The following is a 15,305-nucleotide window of genomic DNA, read 5'->3' on the forward strand; positions in this document are numbered from 1 at the left end:
TCTTTACACTTTTATAATTTATGTACGATTGTTGTCTATTTTGATAATATATATGTGTTTCTGTGTAAATATATGTACATACATATCTTTGAAGAGATAGTAGATTTGCATATAGTTATGAGTTAATACTGAGACATCCTATGCACCTTTTACTCAGTTTATATCCATAAAATAATATAACCAGGATATTGGCATTGATAAGGTCAAGATAGGACATTTCCATCACCACCAGAATTCCTCATGATACCTTTTATAGCCACAGTCACTTTCCTCCCACTTCCTGGCAACTACTAATCTTTTCTCTGTTCCTATAATTTTGTCATTATGAAAATGGTATCTTAGCCTGTTTAGGCTTCCAGAACAAAAACATTGTAAACTGTGTGGCTTATAAACAACAAACATCTATTTCTAACAATTCTGGAATCTGGGAAGTCCAAGTTCAAGGTGCCAGCAGATTCCATGTCTGGTGAGGGCCTCTTCCTCATAGATGTCACCTTTTTACCGTGTCCCCACATAGTGGAAGGGGCAAGGCAGCTCTCTAGGGCCTTTTTTTTAAGGGCACTAATTCCATTCAGGAAAGTCCTGCCCCATAACGTAATCACTTCCTAAAGTCCCCACCTCGCAATACTATCACATTGGGAATTAGGTTTCAGTATATTAATTTGTGGGGATGGGAATATGAGCATTCAGACCACAGCAGTTACATAAATAAAATCACACGGTATTGTACCTTTTGGAACTGGCTTTTTTCACTCAATATAGTTCTCTGGAGATTCATCTAGATTCTTAGCCTGTATCAAGTTCATTCCTTTTTATTGCTATGTGGTATCAATGGTATTTAACCATTCACTTGTTGAAGGACATCTTTGTTATATCTACTTTTTTGCTATTGTAACTAAAGCTGCTACAGATACCTACAGACTTTTGTGTGAATATAGTCTTTATTTCTCTGGAATAAATGTACTGGAGTGGCACTACTCAATTATATGGTAGTCATGTGTTTAGTTTTTGAAAAAACTGCCACTCATTTCCAGAATGGCTGTACCATTTTATATTCTCATCACCAACATATAAGTACTGCAGTTTCTTCACATCCTCACCAGTGTTGTCACTATTTTTTATTTTAGCCATTCTGATAGGTATGTAGTAATATCTCATTGTGATTTGAATTTGCATTTCCCTAGTGGGTAATGATGTTGAACATCTTTTCATATACTCGTTTGCCATCTATGTATCTTTGGTGAACTATCTCTTCAGTGTTCTGATTAGATTTGTTTACACTGAGTTTTTAAAGTTACTTAGGTAGTCTAGGTACTAGTCCTTTGTCAAATATGTCATTTGTAAATACAGTCTCCCATTCTGTTGCTTATCTTTTTATCCTATTAACAGGGTGCTTTATAGGGCAGAAGTTTTTAATTTCAATGAAATCCTATTTACCAATTTTTTCTTATATGGATCATGTTTCTGGTGTCTATCCTAGAATAAGCCTAGATTCTGAAGATCTTTTCTAGCGTTTTTTGTTAAATTTTTACAGTTTAAGACTGAAGCGTTTCAAATTAATTTTCATATAGGTATGAACCTTAGATTGAATTCCCTTTTTTTGCCTCTGAATCTTAAGTTGCTCCACCATTTGTTGAAAAGGCTATCTTTCCTCCACTGAAATGCTTTTTAAAATTTAATATTAGCAGCTTTTGTATTTATTTTTGTGTATTTATGTTTCTTGTTAATTTAAGTTCCTTGTAGATTCTGGATATTAGACCTTTGTTGAATGTGTGGTTTGCAAATATTTTCTTCCTTTCCATAGATTGCCTCTTTACTCTGTTGATAGTTTCTTTTGCCATGCAGAAGCTCTTTAGTTTAATTAGGTCTCATTTGTCAATTTTTGTTTCTGTTGCAATTGCTTTTCTTGTCTTCATCATAAAATCTTTGCCAGGGCCTATGTCAAAATGGTATTTCCTGGGTTATCTTCCAGGGTTTTTATGGTTTTAGTTTTATATTTAAGTCTTTAATTCATCTTGACTTGATTTTTGTTTGTGGTACAAGAAAGGAGTCCAGCTTCAGTCTTCTGCATATGGGTAGTCAGTTATCGCAGCATCATTTATTGAGTCCTTTTTCCATTGCTTGTTTGAATCCACTTTCCATTTGACTCCTTTTCCCCTTGCTTGTTTTTGTCAACTTGGTCAAAGATCAGATGGTTGTAGGTGTGCAGCATTACTTCTGTGCTCTCTATTCTGTTCCACAAGTCTATGTGTCTGCTTTTGTACTTAGTGCTATGCTGTTTTGGTTACTGTAGCCTTGCAGTATAGTTTGAAGTGAGGTAGTATGATGCCTCCAGAATAATAGCCATTTTAATAGGAGAGATATCTCAGTGTGGTATTGACATGCATTTCCCTGCTGATTAGTCGTGTGGAACTTTTTTTTTTTTTTTTTTCGAGACAGAGTCTCACTCTGTTGCCCATACTAGAGTGCAGTGGAGCGATCTCAGCTCACTGCAGCCTCCACCTGGGTTCAAGCAATTCTCCTACCTCAGCCTCCCAAGTAGCTGGGATTACAGGTGCCTGCCACTATGCCTGGCTAATTTTTTGTATTTTTAGTAGAGACCAGGTTTTACCATGTTGGACAGGCTGGTCTTGAACTCCTCAAGTGATCCACCCATCTCAGCCTCCTAAAGTGCTGGGATTACAGGTGTGAGCCACCACGCCTGGCCGAACATTTTTTCATATACCTATTGGCCATTTGTATGTCTTTTGAGAAATGTCTGTTCAGTTCTTTAATCAGATTTGCTTTATTTGCTACTGAGTTGTCTGAGTTCCATATGAATTCTGGTTATTAGTCCCTTGTCAGATGGATACTTTGCAAATATTTTCTCCCATTCTGTTGGTTGTCTCTTCATTCTGAATTTTTTTTTTTTTTCTGTGCAGAAATGTTTTAGCTTGATATAATTGTATGTTTATTTTTGCTTTTGTTGCCTGTACTTGTGATGTCTTCCACAGAAAAACCTTTGAAACCCAGACCCGTGTCCTCTTAGTGTTTTCCAAATGTTTTCTTCTGGTAGTTTTATAGCTGCAGGTCCTACATTTAGACCTTTAATCCATTTTCAGTTGTTTTTGTGTGTGTGTGTATGGTGAAAGATACGGATCTCGTTTCGTTCTTTTGCCTATGGATATCCAGTTTTTCTAGAATCATTGATTGAAGAGACTGTCCCTAGCGTAGGTTCTTGGCATCTTTGTTGAAAATGAATTAGTTATAAAAATGTGGATTTATTTCTGGGTTCTCTCTTCTGTTTCATTGGTCTACTCATGTATTTGTATTCCGGTATTGGTCTGTTGGTTACTATAGCTTTGTAGTATAATTTGAAGTCAGGTGGTATGATATCTCCAGCTTTATTCTTTGTTGTTGTTTTAGTTTCTGTCCTTGATATTGATGTTGATATGTCATGTTTATTGATTTGCATATGTTGAACTATCCTTACATCCCTGGGATGAATTCTACCTGATCATGGGGAAGATCTTTTTAATGCATTTTTTAATTCTGTTTTATAGTATTTTGTTGACAATTTTTGCATCTATATTTATCAGGGATATTGGCCTGTAATTTTCTTTTTATGTTACATCTTTGCCTGATTTTGGTATTATGGTAGTGCTGGCCTGGTAAAATCAGTTTGAAAGTATTCCCTCCTCTTGACTTTTTTGAGTAGTTTGAGTAGAATTGATATTAGTTGTTCTTTAAATGTTTGATAGAATTCAACAGTGAATCCATCAGGTCCTGAGCTTTTCTTTGTTTTTTTTTTTTGTTGTTGTTGTTGTTTTTTATTATTATTATACTTTAAGTTCTAGGGTCATGTGCACAACGTGCAGGTTTGTTACATATGTATACATGTGCCATGTTGGTGTGCTGCACCCATTAACTCGTCATTTACATTAGGTATATCTCCTAATGCTATCCCTCCCCACTCTTCCCCACCCCACGACATGCCCTGGTGTGTGATATTCCCCACCCTGTGTCCAAGTGTTCCACTTGTTCAATTCCCACCTATGAGTGAGAACATGCTTAAGTGTCAGACCTAAAACCATAAAAACCCTAGAAGAAAACTTAGGCAATACTATTCAGGACATAGCCATGGGCAAGGACTTCATGTCTAAAACACCAAAAGCAATGGCAACAAAAGTCAAAATTGAGAAATGGGATCTAATTAAACTAACAAGCTTCTGCACAGCAAAAGAAACTACCATCAGAGTGAACAGGTAACCTACAGAATGGGAGAAATTTTTTGCAATCTACCCATCTGACAAAGGGCTAACATCCAGAATCTACAAATAACTTAAACAGATTTACAAGAAAAAAGTCAAACAACCCCATCAAAAAGTGGGCAAAGGATATGAACAGACACTTGTCAAAAGAAGAAAAAGAAGACATTTATGCAACCAACAGACACATGAAAAAATGCTCATCATCACTGGCCATCAGAGAAATGCAAATCAAAACCACAGTGAGGGCCGGGCGCGGTGGCTCAAGCCTGTAATCCCAGCACTTTGGGAGGCCGAGACGGGCGGATCACGAGGTCAGGAGATCGAGACCATCCTGGCTAACATGGTGAAACCCCGTCTCTACTAAAAATACAAAAAACTAGCCGGGCGAGGTGGCGGGCGCCTGTAGTCCCAGCTACTCGGGAGGCTGAGGCAGGAGAATGGCGTGAACCCGGGAGGCGGAGTTTGCAGTGAGCCGAGATTGCGCCACTGCACTCCAGTCTGGGCGACAGAGCGAGACTCTGCCTCAAAAAAAAAAAACACAGTGAGATACCATCTCACACCAGTTAGAATGGCGATCGTTAAAAAGTCAGGAAACAACAGGTGCTGGAGAGGATGTGGAGAAATAGGAACACTTTTACACTGTTGGTGGGATTGTAAACTAGTTCAACCATTGTGGAAGACAGTGTGGCGATTCCTCAAGGATCTAGAACTAGAAATACCATTTGACCCAGCCATCCCATTACTGGAAATATACCCAAAGGATTATAAATCATGCTGCTATAAAGACACATGCACACGTATGTTTATTGCAGCACTATTCACAATAGCAAAAACTTGGAGCCAACCCAAATGTCCATCAATGACAGACTGGATTAAGAAAATGTGGCACATATACACCATGGAATACTATGCAGCCATAAAAAAAAGATGAGTTCATGTCCTTTGTAGGGACATGGATGCAGCTGGAAACCATCATTCTCAGCAAACTATCGCGAGGACAGAAAACTGAGCTTTTCTTTGATGGAAGACTTTTTATTACTGCTTCGATCTTGCTACTCATTATTGGTATGTTCAGGTTTTCCGTTTCTTCATGGTTCAATCTTGATAGGTTGTTTGTATCCAGGAATTTATCTATGTCTTCTAGCTTTTCCAATTTTTTGGCATATAGTTGTTCATGATGACTATAATGATGACTAATGATCTTTTGTGTTTCTGTGGTACTGGTTGTCATTTTTCCTTTTTCATCTCTGATTTTATTTATTTGGGTCTTCATTCCTGTTTGGTTTTTTTTTTTTTTTTTTTTTTTTTTTTTTTTTTTTTATTTCTTGCATCTTGTTGATCTTTTCCAAAACACAACTTTTTGTTTTATGCACTTTTGTCTAAATTTATTTGTTTCTACATTGATTTTTATTTCTTTGCTTCTCTTAACTTTGGATTTGATTTTTTTTTTAAATTTGTTTCTTTGTTTTAGTTCCTTGAGGTACATTTTTAGTTTTTTTTCTATTTTTTTATGTAAGCATTTATTGCTAGAAATTTCCGTTTTAGCATGACTTTTGCTGGATCCCATAGGTTTTGATGTAGTGTTTCCATTTTCATTTGTTTTAAGAAATTTTTAATTTTCTAATTTTTTTTTTTTAACTTACTGGTCTTTCAGAAGCACACTGTTTAATTTTCATGTATTTGTACAACTTCCAAAGTTCCTCTTGTTATTGATTTCTAGTTTTATTCCAGTGTGGTTGGGCAGTATACTTGATATGATTTTGACTTTTTTGAATTTGTTGAGACTTGTTTTGTGGCCTCTCATATGGTCTGACTTGAAATGTGTTCCATGTGTGATGACAAGAACATGTATTCTGCAGTAGTTAGAGGAAATGTTCTGTAAATGTCTGTTAGATCTGTTTGGTCTACAGTGTAATTTACCTCTGATGTTTCTTTGATGATCTGGATGATCTGTTCACTGCCAAAGTGGGTCTTTGACGGCCCCTAATATTACTGTACTGCAGTTGGTCTCTTCCTTTAGATCTAGTAATATTTGCTTTATATATTTAGGTGCTATGGTGCTGGGTACATGTATATTTACTATTTTTATTTCTCTTGCTATATTGACCTCTTCAACAATCTGTAAGGATGTTCTTTATTTCCTTTTACAGTTTTCACTTAAAGTCTATTTGATATAAATACAGGTACTCCTGCTGTTGTTTGCTTTCTGTTTACTTGGCATATAGTTTTCCAACCCTTCGCTTTCAGTTTATATGTATCTTCATAGTTAAAGTGAGTTTCTTGGGGGCAGGATGTAGTTGAATCTTGATTTCTTTTTTCAATCCATTCAGCCAACTTTTTTGTTGTTGTTTTGGTTTTGTTTTTTTTTTTTAAAGAAAAATTTATCTTTGTTATAGATTAAAGGATACACATGCCGGTTTATTGCATGGGATAATTTCACGATGCTGAGACTTAGGGTCCCAGTGATCCTCTCACCAAGCCAGTAAGCATAGTACCCAACAGATCTTCAGCCCTTTCCCTTCTCTCTCTCTCTCCTAGCTATTGATCCCCACTGTCTATTGTTCTTATCTTTACATTCATGTATACTCCATATTTAGCTTCCACTTACAAATGAGAACATGTTGTATTTGGTTTTCTCTTCTTGCATTAGGTCACTTAGGATAAAGCCCTCCTGCTCCATCCATGTTGCTGCAAAGGTCATTATTTCATTCTTTTTCATGACTGCATATTATTCCTTTGTGGATGTATACCATATTTTCTTTATCCAGTCCACCATTGGTGGGCACTTAAGTTGAGTCCATGTCTTTGCTATTGTGAATAGTGCTCCACTGAGCATATAGGTGCATGTGTCCTTTTGGTAGAATATTTTATTTTGGGTATATACCTAGTAGTGGGATTTCTGAGTTGAATAATTCTGTTTTAAATTTTTTGCACAATCGCCAAACTGCTTTCCATGGTGGCTGAACTAGTTTGCATTCCCAGCTACAGTGTTCCCTTTTCTCTGCAGCCTCACCAACATCTGTTGTTTTTGACCATGCTGTTTTGATTACTGTAACCTTATAGTATGGCTTGAAGTCAGGCAGTGTGATGCCTCTGGCTTTGTTCTTTTTGCTTAGTATTGCTTCGGTTATTCAGGCTCTGTTTTGGTTCCAAATGAATTCAGAATAAATTTTTCTAATTCTGTGGAAAATGATATGAGTATTTTGGTAGGGATAGTGTTGTCTTCGTAAATCACTTTGGTATTACGGCCATTTAAACTGTATTGATCTTTCCAATCCATGAGCATGGAACATTTTTCGATTTATTTGTGTTGTTTCTGATTTTTTTCAGTAGGAGAACTTGTATCGTTTACTTCTTGGTTAGATGAATTCTTAGGTATTTCATATTTTTTATGACTATTGTAAATGAGATTGTGCTCTTGACTTGGTTCTCAGCTGGAACACTGTTGTTTTATAAAAATGCTAGTGATTGTTGTACATTTATTTAGTCAATTCCAGGAGCCTTGTGTCAGATTCTTTAGGGTTTTTTATGTATGGACTCATATTGTCAGTAAAGAGAGATAGTTTGACTTCTTTCCCTATTTGAATGACTTTCATTTCTTTTTCTTGTCTCATTGCTCTGGCTAGGACTTCCAGTACTAAGTTTTTTGTTTTTGAGACAGAGTCTCACTCTGTCACACAGACTGGAGGGCAGTGGCATGATCTCAGTTCACTGCAACCTCTGCCTCCTAGGTTCAAGCAATTCTTGTGTCTCAGCCTCCCAAGTAGCTGGAATTACAGGTGCGTGCCACCATGCCCGGCTAATTTTTGTATTTTTGGAATAGATGGGGTTTCACCATGTCGGCCCGGCTGGTCTCAATCTCCTGACCTCAAGTGATCCGCCCACATCAGCCTCCCAAAAAGTGCTCGGATTACAGGCATGAGCCACCACACCCGGCTGATTTTTAAGTTACTATTTTCATTGTAAGGATTAGTCCAAATAATGTATCCCATCATTAAGTCTCAGTTAAGTCTCATCATTACGTCTCAGTTGTTAGTATCTAATTAATTCAATATGTATTTCCTTAGAATAAAAAGACCTTCTCACAGACAACCTAGTTTAGTTAACAGAAATGAGGGTATTTAACATTGATATAACGCTATTGTCTAGTTGTCTAGTTCAAGGTCCATATTCAAATTTTATCAGTTCTAATAATGTCTTATAAAAAACGTTTTTCCCTGCGCTTGTGTTCAAACCCAGATCATGCATGGTTTTCATGTCCCCTTTGTCTCCTTTCATTTGGAATAGATCCTCGATGCTTATATTTCTTGACCTTGATGCTTTAGAAAAATACAGACCAGCTATTTTGTATAATTTCCCTAAGTTTTGTTTTATCTCATGTTCTCACATTATTGGGTTCAAGTTATGCATTTTCGCAAGACCACTGTAGTGATGATGTATACTCAATTATTGATGTTTGGATTTTTGCCTTTTGTTTGTTTGTTTGTTTAACATTTTTATTTGACCCAGCTAATTGTTGGGGTTTTTTTTTTTTTAATTTCATTTAAATTTCATTTTTTAAATTAATTATTTATTTATTTTTGAGACACGGTCTGTTATCTCAAAAATAGACCTTGTCTGTTGTCCAGGATATAGTGCAGTAGCACAATCATAGCTCACTGCAGCCTCAAATCCCTGGCCTCAAAGAATTCTCTTGCCTTAGTCTCTGGATAACTGGGACTATAGGTGCACGTCACCATGCTCAGATAATTTTTTAAAAAACAGTTTTTAGAGAGAGGTTCTTGCTATGTTGCCCAGGCTGGTCTTGAACTTAGGGGCTTAAGCAATCCTCCTATGTCAGCCTCCCAAAGTTCTGATATTACAGGCATAAGCCACCGTCCCCAGCCTTCATTTTATTTATTAGCTTTTTAGCTGTACCTTTCCATATTTTTTAAAATTCTTTTCTCCAAGGATTATCATATCACAGTATAAAGTTAATACTGTACTACTTCACTTCAAAAAAAAATAAGAACCTTTCAAAAGTATAGGTCCACTTTTCTCCTCATCCTTTGTGTTATTATTGTCATATATACCTACTTACATTTAAAAAGGTTTGCTTTCAGCTAGCATGGCTTTTAAAATTCAGAAAAATAATATGTATGTCTTAAATTTACCCACATATTTACTATATCTGGGACTGTTCATTTATCTCTGTAGGTCACGGTTTCCACGTGGTATTGCTTCTCTTTAGCCTGAAGTTCTTTTAGCTTGTGTACGTCTACTGGTTGTGAATTCTCTTAGCTTTGGTTTATATGAAAATGTGGTACCTTCGCTTTCAAAGGGTTATTATCTTGGAGATAGCATTCTGCTGACAGTATTTTCCCTTCATTACTTTGAAATATCTTCTCTTGTTTTCTGCTCTCCATTGTTTCTGATGAGAAATCAGTCAACATTTGTATCTGTGTTCTACTATATGTAATGTATCTTTCTTTAGACCAATTTTGAATTTTTTTCTTTGTCTTTGAATTTCAATAATTTGCTTATTGTGTGCCTAGGTATATTTCTTTTTTTTCTTTTCTTTTTTTTTTTTTTTTTTGAGATGAAGTCTCACTCTGTCGCCCAGGCTGGAGTGCAATGGCACGGTCTCGGCTCACTGCAACCTCCACTTCCTGGGTTTAAGTGATTCTCCTGCCTCAGCCTCCCGAGTAGCTGGGTTACAGGTGCCCACCACTACGCCTGGCTAATTTTTGTATTTTTCTAGTAGAGATGGGATTTCACTATGTGGACCAGGCTAGTCTCGAAGTGCTTACCTCGTGATCCACCCGCCTCAGCCTCCCAAAGTGCTGGGATTACAGGCATGAGCCACTGCGCCCGGCCGTGCCTAGGTATGTTTCTTTGTATTTATCCTGGCTTGGGTTTATTGAGCTTCTTAGATTTATAAGTTTATGTTTTTCACCCAATTTGGCAAAATTTAGTTATTATTTATTTAAATGCCTTTTTCTGTCTCATCTCTTTCTTATTCTTGACTATAATATCTTACATATTATTTATGTTCCACAATTCATTGCAGCTTTATTTTCTTCAATTCTTTTCCTGTGTTCTTCAGATTCGATAATTACTATTGATCTGTCTTCAAATTTGGTGATTAACATGGTCTCCAATATGCTATTAAACCATGTGGGGATTTTTCTCAATTATTGCACTTCTTAGTACAATAAATACAATAATTTCCATTGGTTCATTTTTATAGTTTCAGTATCTATGTTAAGATTCATTGCCTGTTTATTCATATGACACTATTTTCCTTTACATTCTTGAATATATCTGTAATAGCTGTTTATTGCCTTTGTTCACTTTATTCCAATACCTGTGATTCATTTGGGGGTTAAGGTCTATAGACTGCTTTTTTTCTTGGCTATGGGTCACAATTCCCTGCTTTTTCTATGTATAACAATTTTTTATTACATAGTAGACATAGTAAATGAGGAATTGTAGAGATTCTGGACTCTATATGTTCCTCTGAAGAGTACTGACTTTTGTTCCATTAGGTCTGTCTGTCTTCATTGTGGACAGAAGCTAAAATCTCTACCCTGTTTTTTTAGCTTTCAGATTTTTTTTTTTTTTTTTGAGGCGGAGTCTTGCTCTGTCGCCCAGGCTGGAGTGCAGTGGCATGATCTCGGCTCACTGCAAGCTCCACCTCCCGGGTTCATGCCATTCTCCTGCCTCAGCCTCCCAAGTAGCTAGGACTACAGGTGTCTGCCATCTCGCCCAGCTAATTTTTTTTTTTTAATATATTTTTAGTAGAGACAGGGTTTCACCATGTTAGCCGGGATGGTCTTGATCTCCTGACTTCGTGATCCGCCTGCATCAGCCTCCCAAAGTGCTGGGATTACAGGCTTGAGCCACCACGCCTGGCCCTGATGTTATTGTTTTTGAGCCTCTTGGAGTCAGTGATCAGACAAGAATTTGGTCAGAGGTTATCCTCAAATTTAGAGGCTTCTCTGTGGCTGTCTTCTTTTCAGGAGTACCCCCTAATTTTGCAGCTGCTCTGCTAGCCCCAACCTATGTTCTCTGAAACCTCAAACCAGTAGCTTTTTGCCAGCCTGTGATGCATGGATTGAGAAGTAACCTTAAGCATAAGCTCACAAATCTTCTCTTTTTAGTGGTTTGGAGGAGCTTTCAAATAATTTATGTTTTGTCCAGAACATATAATTATTATCTGTGAGAGGGTTACTTCAAATTATTCCACTATAAATGGAAGCCAGAATTTTCCTACCCTTAAATTTTTTTTTAAGATGAGTCTCACTGTGTTGCCCAGGCTGTGTTTGAACTCCTGGGCTCAAGTGATTATCCCACCTCAGCCTCCCAAGTAGGTAGGCCTATAGACATAAGCCATCATACTCTGCTAATTTTTTGACTTTCTATAGAGATGGGGTCTTGCTGTGTTGCCCAAGCTGGCCTCAAATGATTTTTCTGCCTCACCCTCCCAAAGCACTGGGATTACAGATGTGAGCCATCATGCCTGGCTCCTTAAATTTTAACAACATGTTTGAACTTATATTTTTCCCTCATCACCTATACCTAATAGACTATTATCTTCTCCCTTCAAAAAAAGAGTAATTAGTGTTGACAATGTTGGCAGGCTTTCATTCCCCTTCTGGCCAAGTTGAAAATTCATTTGGGATTTTAGTTCCTGGTTTGGGGATTTTATTTTTCTATACTGTTTTATCTAGGGATATGAGTATAAGTTCAAAATAATTTTCATTCAGAAGTTTGAAGATGTTCCGTTTTCTTCCAGTTTACTATTATTGCCAGTGAAGAGCTTGTTACCAGTATAATTTTGGGAAGGGGTCACGATGTGTATATATGTTAAAATTTAAAATTTTATATACGGTAAAATTGACTTGACTTCTTGTTGTACTGTTCTAAGAGTTCTTAGAACCATTCTGGCTACTTTCATTGTGGTGGAGACAGCTCAGATTTAGGTCATGCAGATTTGGTTGTGGAATCTGCCTATAACTCTCTCTAGCTCTGTAACCTTGGTAAATTTGGAACAACATGGAGTATGGATAAAGGAAACATCTCTGTGTCACATTTCCTTATTTGTAAAAAAGGATGATGCCATCTTTCCTGTCTACCCCTTTGGGCTCTTTCCTGAGGATCAGATGAGACCAGGTATGTGAAAACACCTTGAAGAACATAACACTTATATGAGTGAGGGACTGTTTAGTATTTCCATTTGCCTTCCTGTCCTGAATAGATGATTCAGTAACATTGTGTGTGAAAAAAATGATTTAAGCATTATGAACTGCTGCAATATATAGCAAATAAGGAATCATTGTACTATTATTATGTTAGTAGTGGACTACTGAAGACTGGAAAGTCTCAAGAGCCAAAGAAGTGTTGAGTTTTTGTATGCCATAATAAATGGAAGAGTGTGTAGGGATGGAAAAGTAGGGGGGTCAGAAGTACCTGCAACGTTGTTTACACCCTGTAAAAGATTAATACCTACTTTGCATTCCTCTTTGTTGTCTCTGTCCTTGGAGACTCCTTTACTTTCATAAATATAGAATGCTTACAAAATGCACCCACTTTAGTGTCAGCATGGAAGGAAGCTGCATGTTGACCCTACTACTAGATTAATGGAGAAAACAAAAGCATATCTTGAGCCTGTGTGCTTTAACCATGTGAAATTTATTGAAAAAAAAAAATCAGGAATATTGAGAGAGAGAGTTGGAGCAGGGAAGACAGGACAGAGAAGAATGGATAAAAGCATGAATAGAGGAAGAAAGAAAGGATGTTTGAGCATCCTAATGCTCAGGCAGAGGCAGACGTGGTCAGTTGTTGACTGGGGAAGGAACTAAATATAAAATGAGCCAAATAGAATGATAGAGACTTTTTACTGCCTGAGTCAAAACAAGCAAAGGCCCAGGCTTCTAGATCTTATTGCAGAAAGATTGATTCCGACAGCATATAATTTGCATCCTGGTTCCATGGGAGAAGAGGTTCATAGATGGGCACATGTTCTCACACCCTTGAACCATGAATTGGAGTTTTCCACCTGAAAGGAACAGAGACAGACTAGTGAGCAGAAAACTTTGTCCTCTTTGCCCTCCAACCTTAGCCTTTATCAGTGATGCTCAGTGTCTCCATGCAGGATGGCCAAGACCTCCACTTGTACATTATCCCTGCTCTTTCTCTTCTCTTTGCTTCCTCTGGGACCTTGCCCCCTATCAGTTGCCCACTCCTTTCTTATCAGTCTCTTTCTATGGACTCTTGTTTTGGTTTACAAGGATACAAATTTAAAATACTTTCTCTTAATCGTGCTACTCTCCTAGCACTATCCTTCCTTTCACTACAGCCTTCCCAGAGTCCGCTTATTCCTTCACCTTGGCCCCTCACACCCTGAATCATGACCCTACTATGCTGAAACTTCTCTCTCAAAGGTCATAGAAATCTAGTCATCAAATTCTGCAGCCTTTTCTCAGGACTTTTTTTAACCTCTTTGCTTGCATATCATAGTGTGGACTACACCCTGTTTCTTTTTTTTTTTTTTTTTAGACAGTCTCGTTCTGTCGCCCAGGCTGGAGTGCAGTCATGCAATCTCGGCTCACTGCAACCTCCGCCTCCTGGGTTCAAGCGATTCTTCTGCCTCAGCCTCCTGAGTAGCTGGGACTACAGGCATGTGCCACCACACCTGGCTATTTTTGTATTTTTAGTAGAGAAAGGGTTTCACCATGTTAGTCAGGCTGATCTCGAACTGCTGACCTTGTGATCCACCCGCCTTGGCCTCCCAAAGTGCTGGGATTACAGGCGTGAGCCACTATACCTGGCCTGAAACTATACCCCTTCTTGATACTCTCTGCTCCTGACGAGGTCTTCCCCACTGCTCATCTACTCCTCTGGATCCAATTATTTCTGCTCTCCCAAGTTGAATTCTCATATTACCAACTAACTGATGATCACCTCCATGCCAATATGTTAAGGGCATCTAAAACTTACTGCGCCCAAAATAAAACTCATGACCTTCCTCCCCAAACCTGCTTCTTCTTGTGAGTTTCCTTTATATACTTCCTGTACCACTCCTTCAAAACCTCTGTCATCTCTGATTCTTCCCTTTGCTTTTTCCATCCAATTTGTTGTGAAGTTCTGTCAGTTCTACTTGTAATCTAGGTTGTTTCTGTCACTCAGTTTCCATTTATCAAACATTTGGCCGGGCGTGGTGGCTCATGCCTGTAATCCCAGCACTTTGGGAGGCCAAGGTGGGTGGATCACTTGAGGCCAGGAGTTCAAGACCAGCCTGGCCAACATGGTGAAACACTTGTCTCTACTAAAAATGCAGAAATTCGCCGGCCTTGGTGGCAGGCGCCTGTGATCCCAGCTACTCAGGAGGGTGAGGCAGGAGAATCGCTTGAGCCTTGTGGGCAGAAGTTGCAGCGAGCTGAGATCATGCCACTGCACTCCAGGCTGAGCAGACAGCAAGACTCCATCTTAAAAAAAAAAAAAAAAAAAAATTAAGGGACCTAGTAAGGAGCTATGCTAGACTCTGGAGAATGCAAAGATTAATAACATCATTTGATGTCAAGAGCTGAGAGAGATAAAAATAGCCAATTATGACATGAAATGGAAAAACCATGTTATGCTATGCTGGCAAATAAATGATTAATTTTGGTATTTTGATTAAGGGGGGCATATTATCAAGGAAATTCTTAGGAAGGAAGTGATATTGAACTAAGCTATGAAGAACTGGTAGCATTTTGATTAGTATAGAAGGGAAAGAGGATAATTTCAGGCTGAAGCATAATTGGAGAAAAAACATGAAAACATGAAACTGTTCGGAAATGGTGACTTGCGTAGCTGGAGTAAGTGTAGAGTGTAAACAGGGATGCAGAATGAGTGAAAAGACATGGGAGAGATGTTAATACGTCTTTCCATCAGTCACTCCGATTACCTTTTACTGAAATATCACAATAGCCCTTTAACAGGTTCTCTTGTATCCACTGTAACTTGCTCCTTAGATAATCTTCCTGAAGAAACGCTTTGACCAACCTGGATGGGCTATTGGCTCTGCCTAGT

At 37.9% G+C, this 15,305-nt stretch overlaps 1 protein-coding gene across 3 annotated transcripts in view; it reads right to left on the reverse strand.

Moving 5' to 3' along the window:
• Positions 1 to 12,902: 12,902 nt before the first annotated feature.
• The window catches only part of ACRV1 (acrosomal vesicle protein 1), a 34,119-nt gene continuing 31,716 nt past the window's right edge, over positions 12,903 to 15,305 (reverse strand). For all 3 annotated transcript variants that reach the window (XM_033206295.1, XM_033206293.1, XM_033206292.1), the window contains exon 4: positions 12,903 to 13,290. In XM_033206295.1, coding sequence (XP_033062186.1) covers positions 13,166 to 13,290 — 125 coding nt within the window. In that variant the 3' untranslated portion in view covers positions 12,903 to 13,165. The remainder of the gene's footprint in view (positions 13,291 to 15,305) is intronic.

This window comes from Trachypithecus francoisi, unplaced genomic scaffold (genome assembly GCF_009764315.1).
Source record: "Trachypithecus francoisi isolate TF-2019V2 unplaced genomic scaffold, Tfra_2.0 Lachesis_group8, whole genome shotgun sequence".
NCBI lineage: Eukaryota > Metazoa > Chordata > Mammalia > Primates > Cercopithecidae > Trachypithecus > Trachypithecus francoisi.